The 27,487-nt window shown below is 36.3% G+C and overlaps 1 protein-coding gene across 2 annotated transcripts; it reads left to right on the top strand.

The window, feature by feature from the left end:
• The first annotated feature begins 1,719 nt into the window (after nt 1-1,719).
• LOC131844098 (kinesin-associated protein 3) lies at nt 1,720-27,166 on the top strand. Of its 2 annotated transcripts, XM_059192877.1 has the most exons (12): nt 1,720-1,840; nt 3,230-3,418; nt 5,066-5,304; nt 5,611-6,175; nt 6,697-6,797; nt 7,352-7,594; nt 8,094-8,268; nt 8,769-8,996; nt 17,919-18,037; nt 18,313-18,475; nt 18,933-19,002; nt 25,818-27,166. In XM_059192877.1, exons 2-12 carry the CDS (start codon nt 3,262-3,264, stop codon nt 25,924-25,926), a joined length of 2,169 nt encoding a protein of 722 aa, XP_059048860.1. In that variant the 5' UTR covers nt 1,720-1,840; nt 3,230-3,261; the 3' UTR covers nt 25,927-27,166. The 2 variants fall into 2 exon arrangements, with proteins under 2 accessions (XP_059048860.1, XP_059048861.1); XM_059192878.1 differs by lacking the exon at nt 8,769-8,996.
• Nucleotides 27,167-27,487: the final 321 nt, after the last annotated feature.

Raw genomic sequence — 27,487 nt, 5'->3', positions numbered from 1 at the left:
TGCAAAGTATCTCAAAGAAGTATTTATACCAAATGAATCAGATGATATGCATACAGAAGCAGAAATTGATAAAATACTTGACAGTGACCAACAAATGTCCTTACCTCTAAAATCAGTTACGCCAGCGGAAGTAAGAAAGACTATAAATCAGCTAAAATATAATAAGGCACCGGGCTTCGATTTAATAACAGCTGAAGTACTAAAACAGTTGCCCAAAACAGGAATAGTTTTACTAACAATTCTCTTTAATGCAGTACTGAGACTGCAATATTTTCCACAATTGTGGAAAGTATCTATAATAAATATGATTCTTAAACCGGGAAAACCATCCACTGAAGTATCGTCATATAGACCAATAAGCCTACTACCAGCAATATCCAAATTATTTGAAAAAATACTATTGAAAAGATTATTGCCAGTGCTTGAGGAGAAAAATATAGTACCAGAACACCAATTTGGCTTCCGGGCACATCATGGAACTACGGAACAGATACACCGAGTCGCACATACAATTAGACAAGCACTAGAGAAAAAAGAATACTGCTCAGGAGTATTTTTGGATGTGCAACAGGCATTCGACCGCGTGTGGCACAAAGGCTTGTTCTATAAATTAAAAACCTCATTACCGAACACCATTTATATGCTCTTAAAGTCCTATATACAACATAGGATATTTCATGTTAAGTATGAAGATCACCTATCAGATTATTTTGAAATAAAAGCCGGAGTGCCACAGGGTTCTGTCCTTGGCCCAGTATTGTACACAATATATACTGCTGACCTTCCCACTACTAATGGTATAGTTACAGCAACATATGCAGACGACACAGCAGTGCTGTCATGTAATAGAGACCCACATATTGCATCTACAGAGCTTCAGAAACATCTGAATGGAATTAAAGAATGGTTGAATAAGTGGAGAATTCAAGTGAGCACCACAAAGTCGGTCCATATCACATTCTCATTGAAAAGAGGAAATTGCACACCAGTATCCTTAGATGGAACTATTTTGCCACAACAAACGGTGGTAAAATATCTCGGAATGCATCTGGACAGAAGACTTACTTGGAGAGACCACATAAAAGCAAAAAAAAACCAAGCTGATAGAAAACTTAAAGACATGTACTGGCTGATAGGTAGACAGTCTAAATTAAGTCTGGAAAACAAACTCCTCATCTATAAGAGCATCATAAAACCAGTGTGGACATATGCAATGGAACTATGGGGATCAGCTTCACACTCTAACATAGAAATTCTTCAGCGCTTCCAAAACAAGGCATTAAAAACCATAGCCAGAGCTCCTTGGTTCATAAAAAACATTGAAGTACATACACATCTAGAAATTCCAACTGTAAAAGAAGAGATACAAAAAGCCTGTAGAAGATATAAACACAGATTAGCCGGCCATAAGAACCAGTTAGCTTCAAAACTACTGGATATAAATAACTGTCCATCTAGATTAAAAAGAGCTCGCCTTGCCAACATCTAAAGAAAGAAAGTAAATGAGATGGCACCTTACTGGAGGGGCCTCATCTCAAAAAGCCAATAACTTCAAAAAATCTGATTATAGCCGGAAGGGCTGATCGCAGATAGAGAGAAAAAAAAAAAAAAAAAAATTCTCGTTCTTAGCTACTGACATTGTGTGTCATTTTCAAATTAGAAATGACATATCAAGTATATTCTTTGTGACATATTGAGTAATTGAAAATTGACATTCCTATATGCCATCTCTTTATTTTCTAATCTAACTTTATATACGCGTTCCGCGTTTGTTATTATTCTAAGGTGAAAGCCACAAATTTCAATATTTACTATTAATATAATTTTGAAGAAAATTAAGGTATGATTCCTTCCTTTTCATAATTCCATCTGTTTATTAAAATTCGCAAGTTACAATACCACAGCAACGCAACGACACAATATATATATAATATGTAAGGATATTACTATAGCGCCACTGATCAATAGTAGTACCAGAATTTATCATATGTTTATATCTTTCTTAAGGGACGTAAAAATGATTTCATAAATCATAATATGAACAGGTCTTTCTGATACTATCTTTTCCAATTTCATACTACTTACTTACCAACCCCAACTGAAAGAATATCACAGTATAAATATTAGTATTTAATTTCTTTATATAATCGTTATTATAAATTCAATATTGTATAATAAAATAACATACATTTACAATGGAAATCTTCTGGCCTTGAAAAATTGTAATCTTAATTAGAACTGTAGGAGTTACTTATTCATACAGTTCACCTTGTCCTACAGAGTAATTCAATAATTGTAGATTACCAAATAAGGAATCCACACCTTGGTCACTATTTAACTTGACGGTAATTTATCAAAACCAAAAATGATGATTTGACAATCTACTTCGAATACTGGTATCTGGATTGAATAAAGGCATCTTATTCAATCCAGATACCAGTATTTGAAGTAGATTGTCAAATCATCATTTTGGATACTAAACTACTGTTGTGGATACTAAACTAGAGATTTATAAGACTGTATGGCATTAAAACAATCTAGGTACTTTTTCCTAATCCTGACTATCTCCAGTGCATTTTGTTTTTATTTTAAAACCCTTTTTTTCTAAACAGAGAAACACATTACATTTTTTTGCATATTTTACATATTTTGACTGTGACATGAGTCACCTGTTCAGTGCATCTTTGGACATTGTTTTATCATCACTTTTGTTTTTGATTTATTGATATTGGGTACCACTCTTCTACCTTCATTTCCATGTTCTTGATTTATGTGTTGTAGGTCTTTAGGTTCATGTCAGACTCTACTTTAACCTGGGGTGACCTATTACATTACATATTTTTTGTAATTCTTATAAATTTCAATAAGAATCACAAAAATGTGTAATGTAATTCTTTGGTTGTGAACTGCAAGCCATATAAAATAGTGTTCCAAAGAGTGAAAAGTCTTATAGAAATTATGTGAAGAAAAGTATAATTTGTTTGTGCACATTCATATTGTGTAATGTAGATAATCTAGATCTAAAACCTGTTTGTTCCTTTGGTTGTTGTTGATCTAGTTTGATTATGATGTGATTTAAGATAACACTAATAATCCAGATCGTACTATAATAATAATATTCTTCATTTACCACTCACAACAATCCTTATAATATTAAAGTAATAAGCAAACACATTTTGCAGTGCTTAATTTTTTTTGTTTTTTTGTTGTTAGACTATTTTTGTTTCAGATACAAAGGAATAAAATTCACTTTATAAAACTATGAGCCCTGTGGAAAGTGTGCCTGTAGCTGTATTAAATTGTGTAGATGATTATGTGGAACTATTATATGATGATATCCCAGAAAAAATAAAAGGATCTGCATTAATCTTACAGCTGGCCAGAAATCCTGATAATTTAATAGAATTGGCCCGTAATGGTAAATATTTAAATGTTTATTATTAGTATCAGTAAAGATCTTAAATGTTTGGTCTTGAACAAATGCTCCATAGTAGAAATGAAAGAGAATGGGTAATATATTTTTCACTTTGCATGTGAAAAGAGTGTTTAACTTGTTAACTTTTGCTTTTCTACTATTCTTCATCTTAGCCAAATGTTCAAGAAGCTATACTTTTTTTAAGGATTTCTTTATTCTATATTAAAGAGAATATACAATCATAAAATATTTACATTTTCATTGCAATACAGATGTGCACTTGACACTTAACATCTAATTAAAAATTATCTCAAACATAACATACATATTATTTTTTGCTTGTATCTCAAGTATTAGATTAAACTGTATTCAGTAATCTAACAATGAAGAATGTTAACTAATTTTGAATATTAGCTCTCCATATTCTCTATCAAAAATAAAAAATATAAGTGAAAGAATTACTTCAATACGTCAATTAGTTTCTGATTTATAGAAGTAAACGTGCGATGCGGACTCATGTGACGGTGTGACGTCATAGTACAACACTACCTCTGTCCGCTCGCGCTCTCAGCACGTAGTCGTCTTACGTTTCCTTAGACATTATAAATACCTTCAAAAATAACCAAACCAAATACTAGGAAATCATGTGTTGTACCGAAACATACAAATACAACCACCAAAGTAATAGTTATTTTTATTATAACCACAAAAAAATCCAACAAATTTGATAACAGTCGTTGCGTCCTCTCTTCGACGATGTAGCCACATTAAAAATGCTATAGTACGTTTACAGCCTCTGTTGGCAGCACAATCTTCGCAAATTACATTTAAAACTTCGTGGTTTTAAATGTACTGCTCTTTTTACTTGTATGTAACCGATAGCATCATCACCAAAGCCGTCTCTTGCCGACTTGGAATAAGTTACAAATAAAAATAAATAAAACGGCCTATTAATAAGACAAATGAAAATTAAAAAAGGTTTAGTACATCTGTTCAACCTACTACATTTGCAATAAATCAATATATGTGTTTAGTTAAATTTACTAAAAGAGGTACCTATATTCACATATGTACATACGTATCTATAGACATAAAACTCTAACACACATTTGTTCTCTAGAACGTAAAATTTAAAAAGTTTAGTACTTCTGCCTATTTGAGTTGCAATACTTGCAATACGATATCAGTTGGGTATTTTTTTTAACAAAACACTTTAAAACAGATAAATAATTTTCTAAATAGCAAGAAAAGAAAATTACTTTTTTATTCCTCGCATTTCGGCGGCAACAAAATCATTAGGTATTTGTTGATAAATAATGGGCAACCATTAGTGTATCTATTTTAGGCAGATCATCCGATTGCCCTTTTTCGATTCCTACATCCATTTCATTATGAAAATGAAATAAAATACTGCTCAAACTCGGCGACTCGCTACTAAGCGGAGCGGACCGTTGTAAAATGACATCACATTTCACGTGACTGTTAGCGGGACTCGAAATTTATCGTAAGTTTAAATGCCTATAAAATCAAAACTAATAGGTATTTTTGACTAAAACAAAAACTAATATATTTGTATACATACAAGCTTTATTATACAAAACTTTCAACCGATTTGGCATACCTATTAACATTCTTCATTATTTATTACAGAAGCTCTTTTGAGTGCGCTCTCTAGGGTTCTCAGAGAAGAATGGAAGAGAAGCATTGAATTAAGCACAAATATAGTTTATACTTTTTTCTGTTTCTCTACTTATAATGAATTTCATCCAGTTATAATTCAATATAAGATAGGGTCTTTATGTATGGATGTAATAGATTATGAACTCAAAAGATATGACCAATGGAAAGAAAAAGTTGAAGGCAAGAAACAGTTGATTACTCCTGATAAGGTAAATAATATAAATATAAAAAACTATAAACAGGATATTTAAAAATAATATAATTTTTTAAATATGTAAAATTTCACAATATTAATTTTGGATTAGTTAAATGAAAACTTATATAATTGCTTTAAACTTATAAAATAAGTACTTTTATTGGTTTCTGTAATTTGGATGAATACATTGTTAATAATAAACATATGACAGCGTCCTCTTTGTGAATTCGCGGGCGGATGCTAGTAATTACTGTTACTATCAGTGAAAGATCATTTAAGTGTTGATATTAAAAAGTCCAATTAATATGTATATTTTTAGACTGAATTGCCAAAAAGTCGAATTCCTGAACCTAAACGACGTCCGAAATCTGGTACATGGGCTGTTGCCGATGTGAATTTACAGAAATCTAGATCATTAGTATCCAGTTACCATGAAGACTTATGCAATGCAGCTGATGACTGTTTGTCTAAAAATGATGAGGAACAGTTGAAAAGAAAACTTAAGACATTGTCGAAAAGGCAGGAACAGTTATTGAGAGTAGCTTTTTATATGTTACTCAACATAGCAGACAATGTAAAAGTTGAAGAAAAAATGCATAAAAAAGATATAGTTGGATTACTTATTGGCGCTATGGAGAGACACTCTAACATGGATTTATTAATTCTTATCGTTTCATTTTTACAAAAATTGTCAATATTTGTTGAAAATAAAAACAGTATGGCTTCGAGAGGAGTAGTTGAGAAAATAGCACCTTTATTAGACTCACAAAATGCAGATCTAATAAATGTTACATTAAAGTTACTATTTAATCTTACGTTTGACACTAAATTACGCAATAAAATGATAAAAATTGGTCTGCTGCCAAAATTTATTCAATTTACAAGTAAGGGTATTTTCATTATTACATTAATATATTCTACCTACTTTTTTATTCAACTTCTTAGTGTAACAAGTGGAATAGTAGTGATTCGCTGAATCAGAATCAGTGAATTTCATTTCCATGATTTTGATTTTAACTACAAACCAATATTTTAAGTAGAAAGTAATTTTTGAGAATGTTGTGTCCTAAGAAATTAAGCTGAACTCCATTCTATCAGGAAATATTTCAAGCAAGTTATTTGAGCCCTCTTCAAATTCCATTGTACTTCATTATAAAAAATATAATTATTTACTCTTTGATTTAGGATTAATAGAGTGATAGATAGCTAGACATCATGTATGCTATTACATATATGAATGTTAATTAAATAGAGATAAATCAACAAGCAGCACCTGTTCACGAGTATGATGAATGATAATGCACAAGCGCACAATATAGCGACCGGCTCGATACGCCGCACAAGTTCCAACAATTAATGTGTAACTATAATAGTATTGAAATAATTGCTTAATAAACGATTTCAGGTGATGATAAACATATTAATTTGGCAATGAAAATTTTGTACCACTTGAGCATGGATGATAAAGTTAAATTAATGTTCACCCAGTCTGATTGTGTAAAACTGGTAAGTTTTATGACTTGTGGCAAATAAAGTTAAGATATCACTCCCCTCCCACTTCTCACAATTTAACCGTTTTACTCATTATTTAGATTTTTTTTAGCCAGATCGATTGTGTGCAAACAGATATGTACTACCTACTAAATTAAGTAAATTTTTAGTTGTGTTGATTTAATTTGTTCATAATATTGTACATTACTGTATGAACAGTCATTAAAACTATCTTAAGTATTGAATTAGATCTAGAACTATCTGACAGAGGAGACAAGAGTTTACGGGGATCACCGTAGCGATATGCGCGAGATGGTTTATGAAAGTTGACTCTTCAATATATTTATTGCATTTCATAATATTTACAGCTACAGGTGTTTACATTTGGTACATTTAGATAAATGGTTGTAGTAGTTAGATTTAGATAATGTTAGAGCAAGCAAATATAAGAAAATTACTATTAAGTATTTAATATTATATATCCATACACATGCTTATTATGTATATCCTTGTTTCCAGGTAAGATACATGGTTTAATTTTTTAATGGAGCTTTACTGTCTTGTTTTAGCTGACCGATATGCTGTTACTGAACGTTAACAGTGACGCATTTGGGAGTAGCGCGACGAGCACCACAGATGTACTCCTCGCGTTGTGCGTGAACCTTGCTTGGTGCGACCGCGCCGCCCACCAGATGGCATCCGAAGGCCGTCTACGAGAACTTCTTGAGCGCGCTTTTCGATACAAGAACACCATGCTCATGAAACTAGTACGGAACTTGTCGAATCACGCTCAAAATAAGCCATTGTTTGTCGTAAGTATTATTTTATAAATTATAAAAACAGTATAATTTTTAATAATGTTACATCGTTGTAGGTACTTGTCTATTGTGTTGGGTTAAAAGATTTATAAATGAATTTTTTAAATCTACATTTTCTAAATATGATCTAATGTTTGATTTAAAATACAAAATCAGCTTATCTTGCTTAGTTTAAGTTGTAGCTTGGAGCAACTTGAATGGCATTGTCCCTTTCTGAAATACTGTATTATCAATATGTGAAATTGTTGTATAATATATTAGTTGAAATATAATATTTTATCTACAATAGATATCGATTTCAAGTTTCAAGACCAAACTACTGGTTGCTCAGTGCCCCAACTTCGACCATAATTAATTTAAATTGTAAGTTTGAACATTATTAAGGTTCTATTTTCAAAGTCAAACAAAGGTGCCGCTTCTATAATCACAAATTCTGGCAGGCGCACTATTCATACTTATATAAATAAATTAATGTTATAACTTGAATTTATAGGAATTCGTCGGAGATATCGCTGGAGCCGTAACGAATGGTGATGTCCCCGAGGAATTCATTATCGAATGTATTGGAACACTCAGTAATATGTTACATGCGAACAATGACATAGATGTATATGCTGTCGTAGAAAGATACAATTTAATACCGTGTATTATGAAGATACTAGATCCAGGTATGTCGGATATATGTATTTTGTTATGTTGTGAATATAGCGTAGAACCAGGTGACAATGACGTTATGAAGCCTCGTCAGACTCGTAGTTGAACTCGGCATCGCACATTTATCAAACTAATAGTATATATAGATGGGGCACTACTGAAGGATGAGCATAAGGTCGAGTCATACAATTCACCAGGAATTAACCACGACGGTTTCCGGGGGGACCGCGTAAGGGTCACAGTCACACGCAACATTCTACATTGGCATTACCCCCCGTGAAGGGTAAGTGGGGTGATGTATAAAATAAATAAATAACCCTGGATAATTAGCACAGCGTCATCTAGTCCCATGGTAAGCAGAGGTTGTGTTATGGATACTAGATAACTGATACAAGTATATAGATAGGTATTTATAGCGTGCGAAAAATCGAACCCGCGACCATCGGGAATAAAGCGGTGTGGTGCTAGATCATCGAGGCCACATGTAATGAGCGTGGCGCGTGCGTGTGCGTAGAGAGCGGCAGCACGGCGGAGCTGGTGCTGGAGGGCGTGGCGGCGAGCGGCGCGCTGGCCGCCGAGGAGCGGTGCGCGGCGGGGCTGCTGCGAGCCGGCGCGGGCCGCGCGCTCGTAGCGCTGCTGCGACAGCGGCAGGCCGACGACGACCACGTGTTGCACACCGTCTACGCCTTCCGGCAGATGCTGTCGCACCCGCGCGCCGCTGACTACCTCCTCACGCGCACCGGTAACGCCCACACACAGTGAATGATCGCACTCGCCATACGTGTATTGCACCATACTCTTATTTTTCAATAATATCGAATCCAAAATGTTATTTTATTTTATTTGAGTGACCAAAAAGTCAACTTGAACTTGACTCTATGAAGTTACAAGTGTTATATCACAGTGTTGACTTAATTAAGGGTAGCCGCGGAATGCATTTATTTATATTTTATGTATTATTATATGCAGTTATTTTTTATTATATATGTATAATTGTATATATATATATATATATATAAACACCTCTTTGGGCACTTTGTTGATCACGCCACAACCTAAACACTTGCTGATTCCACCTTTTGCACTGAATAACTTGACCTCTATCTCGTATATCTCAGGCGGTATGGCAACGTCGCATTCTATTTTGCGATGCGGCCATATATATTCGTCGATAGTACGATATACTCGACACTTTTTTTACTAATAATTCGTGACTGAATGGCTCCGAACGGCTAAATTTTTGGTATACACAAAGACTTTTTGGCTCTGAATATATTCCAAAAATCAATTAATTATGTTGATCACTTTATATACTCGTCCTTACTGCGATACTTACTTTCATCCGAATATATATAGATACCGTAACGGTTTATCAATTATGACTTTATTAATTTACTAATGTAGATATTTTATATTCGCAATGCTCCATACATGCAAGCTCCAGCAACGGTGGAGGCAGGGTCCCCCCTGCACCGTACACCGCACCCCGCGCACACAAACAAATTAGATATTTTTTGAATACACAAAGACTTTTTGGCTCTGTATATATATTTCAAAAATCAGTTAATTGTGTTGATCACTTTATATACTGGTCCTTACTGCGATACTTATTTTAATCCGAATATATATAGATACCGTAACGGTCTATCAATTATGAATTTACTAATCTAGATATTTTATATTCGCAATGCTCCATACATGCAAGCTCCAGCAAGGCTGGAGGGAGGGGGAGCACCGTACACCGCACCCCGCGCACATAAACAAATTAGAATAAATTAAATTCATAAGATTATTTATATATTTCGACTGCCTCGGTGGTCACACCGCTTTACATCCGATGGTCGCGGGTTCGATTTCTCGCACGATGCAAACATTTGTACTCATCGGTCATCGATTGTTTTCATCGGTCTGGGTGTTTTATATGTATATTATATATGTATTTACAAAATAAAAATATCTATTTATATCAGTTCAGTATCAGTCTGTGTTAATTGTCCAGGGTTATTTATTATATTTTTATAAACGGTTATCTTTTTCCATCGCACCGCTCGCTATCGACAGTGAATTCATAGAAATGTCACTCTAAAAACAAAAATAGTTTTGTGTTTTGTATTTCAAATACTAAATGCAAAATAGGTATTTTCAAAATACTTTTTAAAAATTAAGTACCTTTTGAATTTTTGTCCAAACCTCAGATATTTTATTTATTTTAGGTATATCAATCATTACATAGTAATATAAAAACAAAGTCGCTGTCGCATCTAACAGTACATAAACAAAGAAAGAAGACTTTGGCTCTGATACCGTAACGGCCTATGAATTATGAATTTATTATACCTAATCTAGATATTTTATATTCGCAATGCTACGTACATTGTAATATCCGCCTCCATTCATTGTAACGGTGGAGGGACTAAATAGTTGAATAAAACTGAATAAGCAGTTGCTCCACTCTATAGGTACTGCGTCGTCGTCGTATGCTGTTCATTTTTTCACTCGTTTTGGCGCCAAGAGAGGGTCACATAGTCGTGGTCAAGTTAAGAACTTATAATTTAATTTTGATAACAATAGATACAAGTAAAAAGTAGGTATTATATTAATGTACGTAAGTACTGTACTTAAAAATATTTATTCTTTACTGTATGTACATTTGAAAAACTTAACACTTAAGGACTTGTACATATACACGTACATACTGCCATTTTCTCTTAAAGACATCCAGAGAAGCACTATTTATCAAATACGCGGGGTGCACCGACCTTTGACCTTATAACACCTGATTCGCGCGTAACGAATTACATTGCTACTTTTTGGTATTTTATAGTGGATATGTCACTATAAAATATTATTATTTCTTTAGATTATGACATAATAACATAGTTTACATGATTTTAAGGGAAACATACTAAAAAAAATCCCGTAAAATGTAAAAGATAAAAAATGGTTATTGTTGGTTATCCTTAAGAGATAGACATATACCATCACGGACTTTTTTGTTGACCTTATTTTGATACATCTCAAAGCACTAGACAACACGCATTTTCATTAAACAGTATTGTATTTTTTTATTTCTTTAACTTTAATGCACAAAAAAATTTGTACATGTGGCGGACTTAATATTTTGCCGCGTTATTTACCAGGCAACCATGAGTGGTGCAGCGAAAGATTATTGGCGGTGCACTAATATAAATAAGAAATGTCAAAAAAAGATTTATAAAGATAATAAAGATAAGCAAAATATACATTTCTATAAAAAAATAACAATATACATACATAAATATATATCTAAATATAACCCATAAATGTATAAATATTATATATAATTATAAGTACAGTCTCAAATTGAAAGTAAGAAAATCAGAAAATATAGAGAGAACTATATGGATATAACAGAAAGATGTGAAAAAAGGAGAAGGACAGTAAAAAAGTTACAAATTTAAATAATGTTCCCGCAATTTCTGTTTAAATGAATTTATTACATTATTATATATATTAGGCATACGACTAGCCTTATGACTGTTACTTTTTTTTTAATCTATACATCTATACATGTAAATAAAATTGGAGTGTCTGTTTGTAATATTGAAATAACCGTTTTTTACTACTTGCATATGAATATAAATACGGTACATACACCAAAATAACATATTTTACAAGTTTTGTCTGTCTGTCTGTCTGTTTGTTCCGGCTAATCTCTGAAATAGCTGGACCGATTTTGACGGGACTTTTTTTGGCAAGTAGCTGATGTAATAAGGAGTAACTTACGCTACTGTTATTTTAGAAAAATAAAATAAAATTTCACGCGGACGAAGTCGCTGGGGCCAGCTAGTCTATAGATATACCGAGATTTAATGTTTAAGTTGCTATTATGTTGTTGACAAAATTTTACTGTAATGTTACTATTACGTTATCCTACACAATTTGTATTATTTTGGATGAATAAATAAATAAATAAATAATAATCTATACATCTATACATTTAATAAAAATTGGAGTGTCTGTTTGTAATATAGAAAAAACCGTTTTTTACTACATGCATATGAATATATATAAGGTACATATACCAAAATAACAATTTTTATAATTTTTGTCTGTCTGTCTGTCGGTCTGTTTGTTCCGGCTAATCTCTGAAATGGCTGGACCGATTTTGACGGTACTTTTTTTGGCAGGTAGCTGATTTATAAGGAGTAACTTAGGCTACTTTTATTTTAGAAAAATAAAGTTAATTCCACGCGGACGAAGTCGCGGGGACAGCTTGTTTTTAATAAAAACTGTTTATTTGATAAAAAAACATCTTTTTTGTGGTACTTGAGAATGTTGAAGCCTGTTGTTTGTAATATTGAAATAACCGTTTTTTACTACTTGCATATGAATATAAATACGGTACATACACCAAAATAAAATATTTTACAATTTTTGTCTGTCTGTCTGTTTGTTCCGGCTAATCTCTGAAATGGCTGGACCGATTTTGACGGGACTTTTTTTGGCAGGTAGCTGATGTAATAAGGCTACTACCTAGTAACTTAGGCTACTTTTATTTTAGAAAAATAAAGTTAAAAACCACGTGGAAGAAGTCGCGGGAACAGCTAGTGTATAATATATTAGAGATACCTACGTGTTTTTTTATTGATGACTAGCTGTACACGGGATTTCGTCCGTGTTGAATTTAACTTTATTTTTCTAAAATATAAGAAGTTAAATTCCACGCGGACGAAGTCGCGTGTACAGCTAGTTGTCGGTAGTCTAGCGATTTAGCTAGCACACTGCTTTGATTCCTGCTTGGTGGTCGAGGGTTCGATTCCTCGCACGCTGCAAACATTTGTATTCATGAGTATGATTGTTTGTAACGGTCTGGGTGTTTTCTATGTATAGATAATATATATGTATTTACAAAAAAAAATCTTTGTATTTATATCAGTACACATAACATAATCTTCAGCTAGCTTAACTTGGGTCTAGATGAAGCTGTGTGAATTGTCCTGAGATTACTATTATTACTATAATAAATCTTTTCAAATCAGCCGATGTTTATTTTTGCCATAATACGTGCTGTTACCATGTGATAATATTACGTACGTACTTATTAAACTATTAACTTATTATTGAATTGTTTGTAACGGTCTGGGTGTTTTCTATGTATAGATAATATATATGTATTTACGAAAAAAATCTTTGTATTTATATCAGTACCCATAACATAATCTTCAGCTAGCTTAACTTGGGTCTAGATGAAGCTGTATGAATTGTCCTGAGATTACTATTATTATTAATTGGTACACAGGTAAACTACTAACTAGGCCATATTGGTGTTGTTTGTTATGGTGAAAAAACTAGTAGGTATATATATAAGTTACACGTACAATTTCAAAGACTTATTTCTTGAAAACTACTGGCTATTCTGAAATAAAACTTGAGTGTTTGTATATGTAATGTTTGCATATAAAATATGATTAAAGGTTACCAGTGTATTTACACTTTTACTGAACAAACAGAGTTGTTTAATACTGAAAATATTGTGTGGAAGGCATCAATTACTTTCAGTGCATGTATAGCTTTTCTCTTTTCCTAATTATTATTATTATTAAGTTTAAAGTGGTTGAATTTTACGTAAGGGGTTTTTATACATTATTTCTAATGTACCATTTATTTTAAGTTTTTTAAACTCTATTCATCGAGACCTATCTAATGAGTCCAAACACGATATTTCTGCTGTAAGTTTTCGAAGAGTATGTTCATCATCTGATAATACTGGTGCCAGCATGAAGTCAAGGTTAACAGATAACTAATTACTTTTATTTCGTCAAAATCTTTAGATTACGTATAATAAATTCATAATATCGCTACCTATTCAAATCAAAACAAGTATTAGGTACTTCATGTACTAGTATATAAATTCATCAACACACAAGTAAATGATTTTTAAATATATTCAGAGCCAAAAAATCTTTGTGCATTTAAAAAAAATTGCCGATACGGATTCACTATTGCAGGAAATTGTTGAAAAAATATATATCGCGTATAGGTATCTACTACTATCGACGAATACATTTGGCAACAACGCGCAACATATGCGATGTTGCCGTTCCGGCCGAGACCATGCCGGAACGGCAACATCGCATATTAGAATACAAAGATAGTGATAGAAAGAGAGAGACAGTGGAATCAGCAATATCTACGGATCGTGGCTGGATCAACTAAGTGTGCAAGTTTATATAAATGTATATATATATATACATTTGTCTTTAATTCAAAGGAAATATAAATAATGAACGCATCACATTTAAAACAGTATAAATAGTTAATAATTTAATAAAAAGTTAATAGTTTAATAAGTACGTACGTAATATTATCACATGGTAACAGCACGTATTATGGCAAAAATAAACATCGGCTGATTTGAAAAGATTTATTATAGTAATAATAGTAATCTCAGGACAATTCACACAGCTTCATCTAGACCCAAGTTAAGCTAGCTGAAGATTATGTTATGGGTACTAGACAACTGATATAAATACAAAGATTTTTTTCGTAAATACATATATATTATCTATACATAGAAAACACCCAGACCGTTACAAACAATCATACTCATGAATACAAATGTTTGCAGCGTGCGAGGAATCGAACCCTCGACCACCAAGCAGGAATCAAAGCAGTGTGCTAGCTAAATCGCTAGACTACCGACAACTAGCTGTACCGCGTGGAATTTAACTTCTTATATTTTAGAAAAATAAAGTTAAATTCCACACGGACGAAATCCCGTGTACAGCTAGTCATCAATAAAAAAACACGTAGGTATCTCTAATATATTATACAGTAGCTGTTCCCGCGACTTAGTCCACGTGGTTTTTAACTTTATTTTTCTAAAATAAAAGTAGCCTAAGTTACTAGGTAGTAGCCTTATTACATCAGCTACCTGCCAAAAAAAGTCCCGTCAAAATCGGTCCAGCCATTTCAGAGATTAGCCGGAACAAACAGACAGACGGACAAAAATTGTAAAATATGTTATTTTGGTGTATGTACCGTATTTATATTCATATGCAAGTAGTAAAAAACGGTTATTTCAATATTACAAACAACAGGCTTCAACATTCTCAAGTACCACAAAAAAGATGTTTTTATTAAAAACAAGCTGTTCCCGCGACTTCGTCCGCGTGGAATTAAACTTTATTTTTCTAAAATAAAAGTAACCTAAGTTACTCCTTATAAATCAGCTACCTGCCAAAAAGAAGTACCGTCAAAATCGGTCCAGCCATTTCAGAGATTAGCCGGAACAAACAGACCGACAGACAGACAGACTAAAATTATAAAAATTGTTATTTTGGTATATGTACCTTATATATATTCATATGCATGTAGTAAAAAACGGTTATTTCAATATTACAAACAGACACTCCAATTTTATTTGTATGTATAGATGTATAGATTATTATTTATTTATTTATTTATTTATTTATTCATCCAATATAATACAAATTGTGTAGGATAACGTAATAGTAACATTACAGTAAAATTTTGTCAACAACATAATAGCAACTTAAATATTAAATCTCGGTATATCTATAGACTAGCTGGCCCCAGCGACTTCGTCCGCGTGAAATTTTATTTTATTTTTCTAACATAACAGTAGCGTAAGTTACTCCTTATTACATCAGCTACTTGCCAAAAAAAGTCCCGTCAAAATCGGTCCAGCTATTTCAGAGATTAGCCGGAACAAACAGACAGACAGACAGACAAAACTTGTAAAATATGTTATTTTGGTGTATGTACCGGATTTATATTCATATGCAAGTAGTAAAAACGGTTATTTCAATATTACAAACAGACACTCCAATTTTATTTACATGTATAGATGTATAGATTAAAAAAAAAGTAACAGTCATAAGGCTAGTCGTATGCCTAATATATATAATAATGTAATAAATTCATTTAAACAGAAATTGCGGCAACATTATTTAAATTTGTAACTTTTTTACTGTCCTTCTCCATTTTTCACATCTTTCTGTTATATCCCTATAGTTCTCTCTATATTTTCTGTTTTTCTTACTTTCAATTTGAGACTGTACTTATAATTTGATTATCAGATCATTATGTATTTATTAGATATTAACTATTATATTATGCATAAAAAATATTTGTAATAATAAAGAAAATACATTTAAAATGTTTTACTTGTTGTGTTAGTTATTTATAAGATCTTACTATAATTGTTAGCTGCTTTACAATTTAGAAAGTACAATAGGTAATGTAAATTAAAATTAATTGAATACTTAACAACGTTTTGTTCGATTAAATTCATTTAATTATTAAAATAGTTAATTTAAAATTAGAATAAAGACCAAAAAAAAAATAACAAAAAAAAATCGGTGGCGGGAATCGAACCTTGAGCGTCCGTTTGGTAAGTTGATTTGAAATTCAAAGGCTTATTTCTTCGAAATTACTGGTCATTTTGAAATAATACTTAGGGTTCGCATACCCTTATCGGATACTACTACTACACGGAGTTTCGTCAAAATAAAATATCTAGGTTAGGTATAATAAATTCATAATTAATAGACCGTTACGGTATCTGTATATATTCGGATCAAAACAAGTACTATGAAATAAGAACGAGTATATAAATTGATTAACACAAGTAATTGATTTTTGAAATATATTCAGAGCCAAAAAGTCTTGTTTTTTTATTTATGTACTTGTTAGATGCGACAGCGACTTTGTTTTATACTATACTATGTAATGATTGATATACCTAAAATAAATAAAATATCTGAGGTTTGGACAAAAACTCAAAGGGTAATTTATTTTGAAAAAGTATTTTGAAAATACCTATTTTGCTTTTAGTGTTATAGTACTTTAACTGTTATGTTTTAAGTAACAATGTTTAATTATAATTAATACTACTGCACCAACACTCCGATCGTGCAAAAAAATTTGCTGTTTCATTATTTTTTAGTTCAATTAGTGGTCTACCTAAGTCCTGGGCTAAGGGAGGGGAGAGTCATGACGCCCCCATGACTCCCATGACCTCCATGACGCTCCCCCCTGGATCCGCCGTTGCGTCTTCTCTTTATTCGCTGAGTAACTTTGTTACAAAAGAAAAGATTCCCGTCCAAAAAATAATAAGTATTGAGGTTTGATCTGGAGTCACGTTACTCCAGACTGATTTCTATAAATATTTAGATTAGATAGACTATTATTCTTGAAATACTAGCTAGACATTATTAAGTTACTGTAGCCATAATGTAGTAGCCCAAACGTGCCAATGAGGAAGCCCTTGGCAAATGCTGCACCCTGATTGGCCCGTTTGAATTGGATCAAGAAGTGGTCGTATGCCAAAAAGGTGGATTTGTATAAAATCGTGTATAAATCGCTTAATTATTATTATTACTCGTCGTGACAGTTGTGGCTCAAAACGGATCAACATTTATATATGGTCAGCTGGCATTAGATCAACAAAAGGCCTCCGGATCAACAAGTGAAAAAGGATCAACAAAAAACTACCTATACGGCACGTCTGAGCCACAAAGTGCCCAAGGGGATATTTATATATATATATATATATATATATATATATATATATATATATATATATATATATAATGAAAAACCGCTATTTGCATTTTCTACATTGTTTGCAGTTCTGATTTATTTTATCACTTTACAGAAGCTCCAGCCTATCTAATAGATCTAATGCAAGATAAAAATGTAGAAATCAGAAAAATGTGCGATTCCTGCCTTGACATAATTTCTCAAATGCAGAATGAATGGGCTGCGAGAATAAAGGTTTGTACAAATATATGTAACACATTGACTCACATTCTGCTAGTGGAGAATTCAACACCGTACCGTACTTTTAGCGGTCGGTTAGCAAATTGAACAAAATACTTATTAGATGGCCTCGGTGAACTATCGGTTCTATACACCGCTTTACTTTTTATGGTCGTGGGTTAGATTCATCGCTTGGTGCTAACATTTGTATTCATGAGTATAATTGTCTATTTCGTTCTGGGTGTTTATAACATTGTGTCGGTCGGTATCATGATGATTTGCATGTATAGGTGGAAAGATTCAGATGCCACAACGGGCAGTGGCTGTCAGTGGTGGAGACGCTGGGCGCAGAGGGCGGCGGTGGTGGTAGCGGCGGTGCTGGGGACGCGGCTGACGATTTGCCGCCCTATCTCTCCGCTGAGTACCTGACCACGCACCGACTCGCTACCTCGGGTAACCTACCTCACTAGTGACCACAATTGTCAGAGATTAACTCGAACAAAATGAATAATGTATAATGTGAAAATACTGCCGATGATAATGGAAAAGAAAGCAAAAGAAGCCCAAGGAGGGTTGACTTCAGGCAGGCGGCTGGTCATAAAAAACTGAAGCCAAAACCATTCTCTTGTTATTATTTTAATTTGAGTGATCGAATTGACTACCGAAGACAGTGACTGTATAGGTTAAGTCCTTTCGCCTTTTCTTGAGATGGGAATTATCGAACCAAAAAAATAAAACACCGCACAGCCTAACTCGTGCATTACAAAATATTGATTATAATGGTAAACGATAACCATAGCCTAAACCTCGTTGCTATTGCGTTATTTTTCTTAAAATACTTAGTAATTCATTTGTAATATCAAATTATTGTGTACCTATTTCTGTATTTTATTATATATTATCATTCCAGATTCACAAATATCATTGAATGACGACTCTGATAGTTATTCTGGAGAAATGGATATTAACGGCGCCAACAGGTAATTATTCAAGTTTTACATCCATTTTTTGTTTTCGGACCGTTCTTAATTATTACTTATGAACCTAGAGAATCTAGTAATCGAATTTATAAACTACTAGCTTTTGCCCGCTTCGCTCGCGTTAATTTATCCTCTTAGGGGTGGAATTTATCAAAATGCTTTCTTAGGGGATGCCTACGTCATAGTAGCATTATGCATGCAAAGTCTCAGCCCGATCGGTTTAAAATTGACAAAGTTTCATACAAACTTTCAACCACTATTATATCCCCTTGGGGGTAGAATTAATCAAAATCCTTTCTTAGCGGATGCCTACGTCATAACATCCACCTGCATGCCAAATTTCACCCCGATCCGTCCAGTGGTTTGGGCTGTGCCTTGATAGATCATTATGTCAGTCAGTCACCTTTGAGTTATATATATTTAGATTTACCGTTCAGAAAATGACCGAGTATTTTACATTTACATATATTTAGTAGCTGCCTTATATACAGCAATATACAAATTCTAAAAAGCTATAAATGGAAAGTGCTTTTAATATTAATTAATACTTCATGGTTTTTTTACTTGTGACTTTTTAGCTAATGTTTATTCTTTTATTTTTATGAGAGAGGATGATTCGGTATACGGGAATTCCACTAAATTATCTAAAGGACCTCCCTTTAGATAATTTAGTGGAATTCCCGTATACCGAATCATCCTTTGTGTACACGACGGAATCAATTAGAAAGTAATTAGTATAATAAGTCATCATCAATAAAATATATAATATAGTGTCTTTTATTCCATTAGATATAAATAATTAGTATAAGCAAAATTTGTAAGATCATTTTTGTTAATAATAATAAATCACGCGCAACGTACAGTTGCAGTAGGGAAGGCCACCCGTCGGGCGTCTATATAAAGAGCGCGGCCGCGCAGCGGTCCGCCCTTATCTTAAGCACTGACTTACCCTATTGTTTTATTGTATTGTATTGTTGTATTGTTATTGTATTGTTTTATTCTATTATTTTCTGTTCAAAAAATGTCCTTATCAGAGGCCGATATGCCTCTGTTCTTCCAGTTCTTGGAAAAAAAGTGTCCCGGCATCTTAAATGCCTTTATATCATTCAAAGCCGCCAAGCCCGTACACTTAGTGTACAGCTCGACCCCGCGTCCCCAATGATGACTCACACTGACACCGACGAATTCGAGGACGACTCCCAACGGCTCCCGCCGCTTCCCCCGACCCAAGCCGACCAGGCCGAACCCGCCTCTCCGTCCATGGAGCAGGACGACTCCGTCGCGGAGCTTGACGCTCCTAGTATGGAGCTCGACGCCATCCGCGACGGCGACGTCCCTTCTCCCATCCCCCCGGTCTCCTCAGACGAGGACGATTTTATCGTTGTTGGCAACAAGCGTGCCAAGAAGACCCAGGGCTCCCAGCCAGCCAAAACAAAGCGTGCCCTTGACGGTACCGCTAAAACCGCCCCCGGTCCGAGTGCACGCAAGTCGCACCCCGAGACCAAAGCCCCGCCCCCTGTCATCATCCAGGACAAAAGTGCCTGGAACACAGTATCAAATATGCTTAAAAATAAGCATATCAATTTCAGCCGTGCTAAGGCTACCTCACTAGGGATCAAAGTATCAGTCCCATCATCTGACGACCATCGTCGTCTCACCACCTTCCTGCGGGAGAAAAACATAGGTTATCACACCTATGCTCTCGAGGAAGAGAAAAAGCTCCGCGTTGTAATACGCGGCCTTCCCAAGGAGCTCTCTACAGACTCCATCCTTGAGGACCTTCAGTCCCAAAATTACCCAGCGCACGAGGTACATCGTATGTACCAGTCGCGCTCACGCAACAAGGCCGCTATCGACCTTGTTCTAGTCATATTGGACTTATCCCCAGAAGGCAATTCGATTTTTGATATAAAGAGCGTTTGCCAACTATCCTCACTCTCCGTAGAGGCGCCTCGCAAGCGTACCTACCCCGGACAATGCCACCGTTGTCAGAACTACGGGCACTCTGCCCGTAATTGCTTCGCTCGCCCACGGTGCGTTAAGTGTCTAGGCGATCACGCCACCGCAGATTGCGGCCGTAGGCCCAATACCCCCACGCCCCCCAGTTGCACCCTCTGCCTCACAGAGGGTCACACCGCGAATTACCGCGGTTGTTCACGCGCCCCACGTCCCGCCAAAAAGAAGGCCACCCACACCCAGGGCAACCGTACTCCGGCACGTGCCCCCGCCAAGGCTCAAACACAACCCGAGCCACTCGTACCCGCCCCTCTGCCTGCTAACAATGCCTGGATTAAACCCCCGGCAATTGTAAGCAAGGTAGCACCCAACCCGCCCGCCCAGAAAGCCCCGCCCGCCCAGTCGGCCCCGCCCGCCCAATCGGCCCCGCCCATGCCCATACACAAACCCGTCCCCAAAACAGTGCCCGCGGCCCCCAAGGCCAACGGCAGCTCCCTCGCGCAGGACTTCGCATTGGTCGCTCGCTTAGCCAGCACCATCGACCCTAACGAGATTGCCCTTCTGGCCTCCAAGCTCCGCCTGTATAAGGAGTCGCCCCAAAATAGGCTCGCAGCCGTCTGCGAGCACATCGGCGTACTTACCGCCATCCTCAATTTTAACCTGTAATTATGGGTACTCGAGCTCAGAGAGAAAAGCCTCGGTCCGTTCGAATAGCATTTTTCAACGCGTTCGGATTAAAAAAACAGGAGGAAATCGCCTCCTTTCTCACTGACCACCAAGTCGATATTCTCCTCGTGCAGGAGACCCTACTGAAACGTTCAGTCCGCGATCCTAGAATCGCCAACTACAACATAGTTAGGAACGACCGCACCGCCTGTAGAGGCGGCGGTACGCTCATATACTATAAACGGTCCCTACATTGTATACCGCTACAAACACCGCCTCTCACTCATATGGAGGCCTCCGTCTGTCTTCTCGGCATGACCGGCCACCGACCGCTCGCCGTGGCATCCGTATATCAGCCTCCCGGCAAACTACTGCTGGAAAGCGACCTACGCGCCCTCCTAGATATCAACAGCGCCACCATTCTGGCTGGCGATTTGAATTGTAAACACACCCGCTGGAACTGCCACGTGTCCACGACAAACGGCCACAAACTAGACAGACTAGCCGACTCGCTCGAATTCGAGATAATCGCCCCGCTCCGCCCTACTCATTATCCCCATAACGTGAACCACCGACCCGACATACTGGACATGGCACTGCTGAGGAACGTAACCCTACGGGTGAGCTCCCCAGAAGTCCATGCCGAGCTTAACTCGGACCATCGACCGGTAACCCTCCTTCTGGGCCATCCGCCCGACACGCCACTACCAACCAAAACAATAACAGACTGGCAACGACTCGAGAAATCTCTCGAATCGACCGACACACCGATACTCAACCGTATTCCCGACGTCATAGAGTCCACCGAGGACACTCTCATTGCGATCGACTCGCTTACTAACCACCTGCAGTCGGCAGTCAAGGACTGCTCCAGGGAGGTACCGGCGACAGATGACCGTCGCTGGCAGCTCCCCGATGACGTAAGGAGGTTAATAAGCGATAAGAACGCAGCCACTAGAGCGTACGATCGCTACCCCTCCGAACCGAACCGGGTGCGCCTGCGAGCCTTACAGCGTAGCGTTAAGGAGCGCATCGCGCAGATCCGGGACGGCCGGTGGGGCAAGCTCCTAGAAGAGATAACGCCATGCCACACCGCGTACTGGCGCATAGCGAAATCTCTCAAAACCGACCAACAGACAAACGACATGCCCCCGCTAGTCCGACCCGACAACACTATAGCCTTCTTCGACGAAGACAAGGCTGAGTGTCTAGCGTCCAACTTAGAAGCCCAATGCTCCCCCAGCACGCTCCCAGTCGAGGCAGGTCATCTCGAGAAGATAGACACCGAAGTCGAACGCATCGCGTCCACCCCGCCCACCGAATCCCTCTCACCAGTCACGCTTGATGAGGTCAAAACGCTAGTTAAACAACTACCTATCAAAAAATCACCCGGCTCAGACGGCATATCGAATAGATTAGTCAAAAGTCTGCCATCCCAACTTTTGTTATTACTCGTCGCTATTTTTAACGCGGCGCTGTCCAACGCTATATTTCCAGACAGCTGGAAAGAAGCCGTGGTCATTGGCATCCCCAAGCCCGGTAAAAATAAATCCGACCCGTCCAGTTATCGTCCTATCAGCCTCCTAGAGGCTATAGGCAAGCTGTACGAGCGAATCCTCCTCGCCCGCCTAAAGGAGTTTATATACTCCAAAGGCCTGCTCATCAATGAGCAGTTTGGCTTCCGAGCCAAACACTCATGCGTCCATCAAGTGCACCGCATCACGGAGCACATTCACAAAAACACTCTGTACTTCGCCACCAAGTCCCCCAAAGGCGGTACAGGCGTCCTATTTTTCGATGTGGCTAAGGCTTTCGATAAAGTCTGGCACAACGGCTTGATTTACAAGCTTCATCAGTTAGGTGTCCCCGACAGGCTAGTGCTCATTGTACGAGATTTCCTGTCGAATCGCTCTTATTGCTACCGTATAAACGGAGCGTTATCCGACCCGCACCCCATACGAGCCGGCGTCCCTCAGGGCGCCGTCCTCTCTCCGATGCTCTACTCGTTGTACACCAACGACATCCCTAAATTCTCCGACTTAAAAGTCGAAATATCGCTGTTTGCCGATGACACGGCTCTCTTTACATCCGCCAAGTCCCGTGCGACAATAGCCAGACGGCTTCAGAAAGCCGTAACGATACTGGGCGAATGGTTCCGTCGGTGGCGCATAGAAGTCAATCCCGAAAAAAGTGCAGCAGTGTACTTTAGCAGGGAATTCGACTCTATGAATCACCCGATCGAACTATTCGGCCAAAACATCCCGTGGGTTTCGAAAACGAAATATCTCGGCGTCACCCTAGATAGGAAACTAACGTTTCGTCCTCACATCAAGCGTGTCCGCGACCGAGCCGCCTTTATACTAGGGCGACTCTATCCTTTTATTAACAAGCACAGTAAAATGTCGCTTCGCAACAAGCTGACATTATACAAGGCTTGCATCCGTCCCATCATGACCTACGCTAGTCCCGTATTCGCCCACATACCCTACTGTTTAATCAACAGACTACAGGTCATTCAGAATAGGTTTCTGCGCCGAGCCACCGGTGCGCCGTGGTTCGTTCGCAGCGTAGATCTCCACCGCGATCTTAATCTGCCCTCCATCAAGCAGTTTATGAAAGAAGCGTCTCGACGCTACTTCGACTCTGCCCAATCCCACCCTAATCCGCTTATAGTCAGTGCGGTCGACTACGCACCGAGGAGTAATATCCGACACACGCGACAACGTCGCCCGAGGCACGTTCTCATTGACCCCGACGACCCCATAACGGCAGGTAACCTCCCCACGGGCCCACCCGTTCCACCCCGACCACACTTTTACACACACACACGACACCGTCCTCGCCGGCGAAGACGACGACCTCAAACACACAATATCGCGCATTCAACCGGGCCCGGGCGCTCCACACCGGCGCCCTCGGGCGCCCCTCCGATCGATCCCCCGTCCAATTCAAACGGGGATCGAAATTACGACGGCCTGAGCCGAGGTTCGAACCCCTAGTGGTGCCCTCAGACTAAAGTCGTATCCGTCGGGCAGGAGTTGGCCTTCAGCCGCTCCATAAGTCCTTCCGCGGGTTTGGAGTGCCATCTGCACTCGCCCCATAACGTCCGGTGAAGCTGTAAAGGCCAGCTACGGCCAACAGCATTAGAGTAGTCCGAAAAAACAGCGGTCCGCATTCACTGGCGAGCCAGCGACCCAATAGGTGCCTTCCTACTAAGTGCAAACAACCGAGCATTTTTACTTCGCCGTCCGACCATACGACCAGGGATCCTAGTACATAGTCCTGTCACCGTCACTTTGATTAGTAAATCTATTATTTGAATAAATATTTTATATTAATGGTGATTTTATAATAGTTAGACATATAGCCTCGTGGATAAATGGACCTTTTGTGAACGCTATACTAGTACTATATACCAGTATACTCATCCTGTAGATAGTGTTAGAAAACAAAAAGACCACTAACGCAACCATAAATGATGAACAGATTTTGATTTTATCAATCAAATATCAATATTTATATTGAATATTTTGATAAATCTGTTGAATGTTTTATTCTACCAATTTGATTATATGTCATAACAAATGCGTTATATAGAGAATGAATACTATGATCACTTATTTTTTACTAACAACGATATTTTACGAAGTATAAATAATAATATTTATTAATTGCGAAATATCCGTGATAAATTAGTACGCGCTATGTTCTTGATTACTAAATGCTAACTGATTTTTGGTAAAACGTGAATGTTAACGTAGCGAAATAAAGTACGATGCTAGCTCGTACACTGCCTATTTTACTCGCTGGAAATGTATCTAGGTGAAAGAATTTTAAAATATGTGAAGTGTTTTTTATCTTACAAACGAAAAATCCTATTTAAGTGGCGACACTTGCATATTAACTTTATTTATATATTGAGTAATCTGATTTAGTACTGCACTGGTTGTCCCGAGGAGGCTGACCACCTGACTTAAAATATTATACTAATCACATAGTATAACACTCACCCCTGTCATGGCATAACATCAAAAAAGAAAGAAAGAAATCTAATATTCATTTTAATTATGTAATATTATATTAATTAATCGTTGGGTTTAATTGAAATATTATGTTATAATAATATGTATATATTATATAATAACACAAAGAACAACTGTATATGTTTTGCAAGTGTTTTATTCATGTTTCAGGAACGCTTCTGGTGAACCAATTGATGAAATATTTGGCACAGAGTCCTTGATCGCTAAAGCAGCCGATAATGATCCATTATTTAAAAATGATGTCAATATATATGCGTAATTTTTCATAAATTTTCATTCACTTATTTATCTAATGCAAAATTTATTATAATTTACACTTCTTATGTAACGCATTAGTTAGTGAATCTAAAATAATTTAGATTCTGTATTAATATTATAAATGCAAAAATCTGTCTGTCTATTGCCTATCACAAAACGTTTAACTGTGATGTTAATGAAATTTGACGAAAAGATATATTTTACAGTGAGGCCGAAAATAGGTTCTCTGATATATAACATAGTAGATATGGATTACAACTAGTCAGGATTAAATATGTATTGAATAATATTAATCAAATGTTATTTAATTTATTACAAATTTCTTTATAGTTATTACAATATACATCATTCCATTTATTTTAATGTCTATCTATACTTGTATTATGATGATATTCTATGATTAAGCTATTAATGTACATATATTTTATTGCACTCAAGTTAATCATAAAATATGCTTCATGATGGCAAATATTTAAATAATTATATTGAAATTATTAGAAGTAAATATTTTATTTTGTATTGATTTTGTAGAACGCATTTTCTAGACATAGAAATTGCTTGAAATATAAATTAGAGATACTAAGAAGCTTGCCTGTAAGATTTATCTGTGAGCTAATTATGTAATACAGTGGCAATTTCTTCTTATATAAAATATATTGAAATTATATGTACCTAAAGTATTAGATAAGTCCTTTAATTCCCAACTGCAACTAATTACTTTTAATTCATACATACATCATCGCTTTTATTTGAAATTTGAAATTTTATTCGCTTTCTATTATGAAATAACGAGTTTACGTTATTCATAATTGAAAGAATCCAATTCTTTATTGTTTAATCAAGTTCTGGATTCTTTATTTGTAGTGTTATATGAACGGTACAGTTTTAAATTGCTACTTACAGTGTAGCAACCATTTTTCTAGTCCTTACTGGCAACACTGTGATGTAGCAAATAATCGATATTCCCTAACATTCTAAACCGAACAGAAGTTTTATATTTACTCGTAGTACTTAAATATTATTGTTTTATATACTCTGTCTAGAATTGGAATAAGCAGTCATGCACAATAAATAACACTAAACATTTATCTTTGTTTCTGTTACTACTAACCTACTTATGAACGATCAATACCAATATATTTTCCAGAAATTATTATTGATTTAAATATTCACCCCTTTTTATAACGTTGAACTTTGTTATTTTCAAGTATTCACTGCATATGTACCTCTGACAGTGAATCTCAACAAATATACAAGGGACATAGCAAAAAACCTAAAAATTTTTTAGAAAATACCTAATTTTTATAGTATTATTGGCCAATTTTGTGGCCTAGAATAATGTAGGTATTAATAGTATAGCAATTAGTAGTAAAATCATATCAATTCTTTCATAAATAATATATATTGTATTCAAGTCTGTTTTTATTAATGGCCTTATATGTTTTTTATCGACATTTACCACGAATTGGTTTTTTTTTTTCGGACTACTCTAATGCTGATATTAAAGTTCTCGGTACGCGGTCAAAAGCTTTTTCGAGATCTATGAAAGTCATCCACATGGC

This window comes from Achroia grisella, unplaced genomic scaffold, assembly GCF_030625045.1.
Source record: "Achroia grisella isolate CSIRO2021 unplaced genomic scaffold, CSIRO_AGI_Agris_v1 utg3972, whole genome shotgun sequence".
NCBI classification, from domain to species: Eukaryota; Metazoa; Arthropoda; class Insecta; order Lepidoptera; family Pyralidae; genus Achroia; species Achroia grisella.
Note: the sequence above shows the minus strand (reverse complement) of the source record. Positions and strands in the feature narration are given on the sequence as shown.

Coding starts and splice junctions, on each gene's coding strand:
- LOC131844098 (XM_059192877.1), top strand. CDS start 3,262: ATGAGCCCTGTGGAAAGTGTGCCTGTAGCTGTATTAAATTGTGTAGAT. Junction 6,176..6,696: donor AAAATTTATTCAATTTACAA/GTAAGGGTATTT, acceptor AAACGATTTCAG/GTGATGATAAACATATTAAT. Junction 18,476..18,932: donor GCACCGACTCGCTACCTCGG/GTAACCTACCTC, acceptor TTATCATTCCAG/ATTCACAAATATCATTGAAT.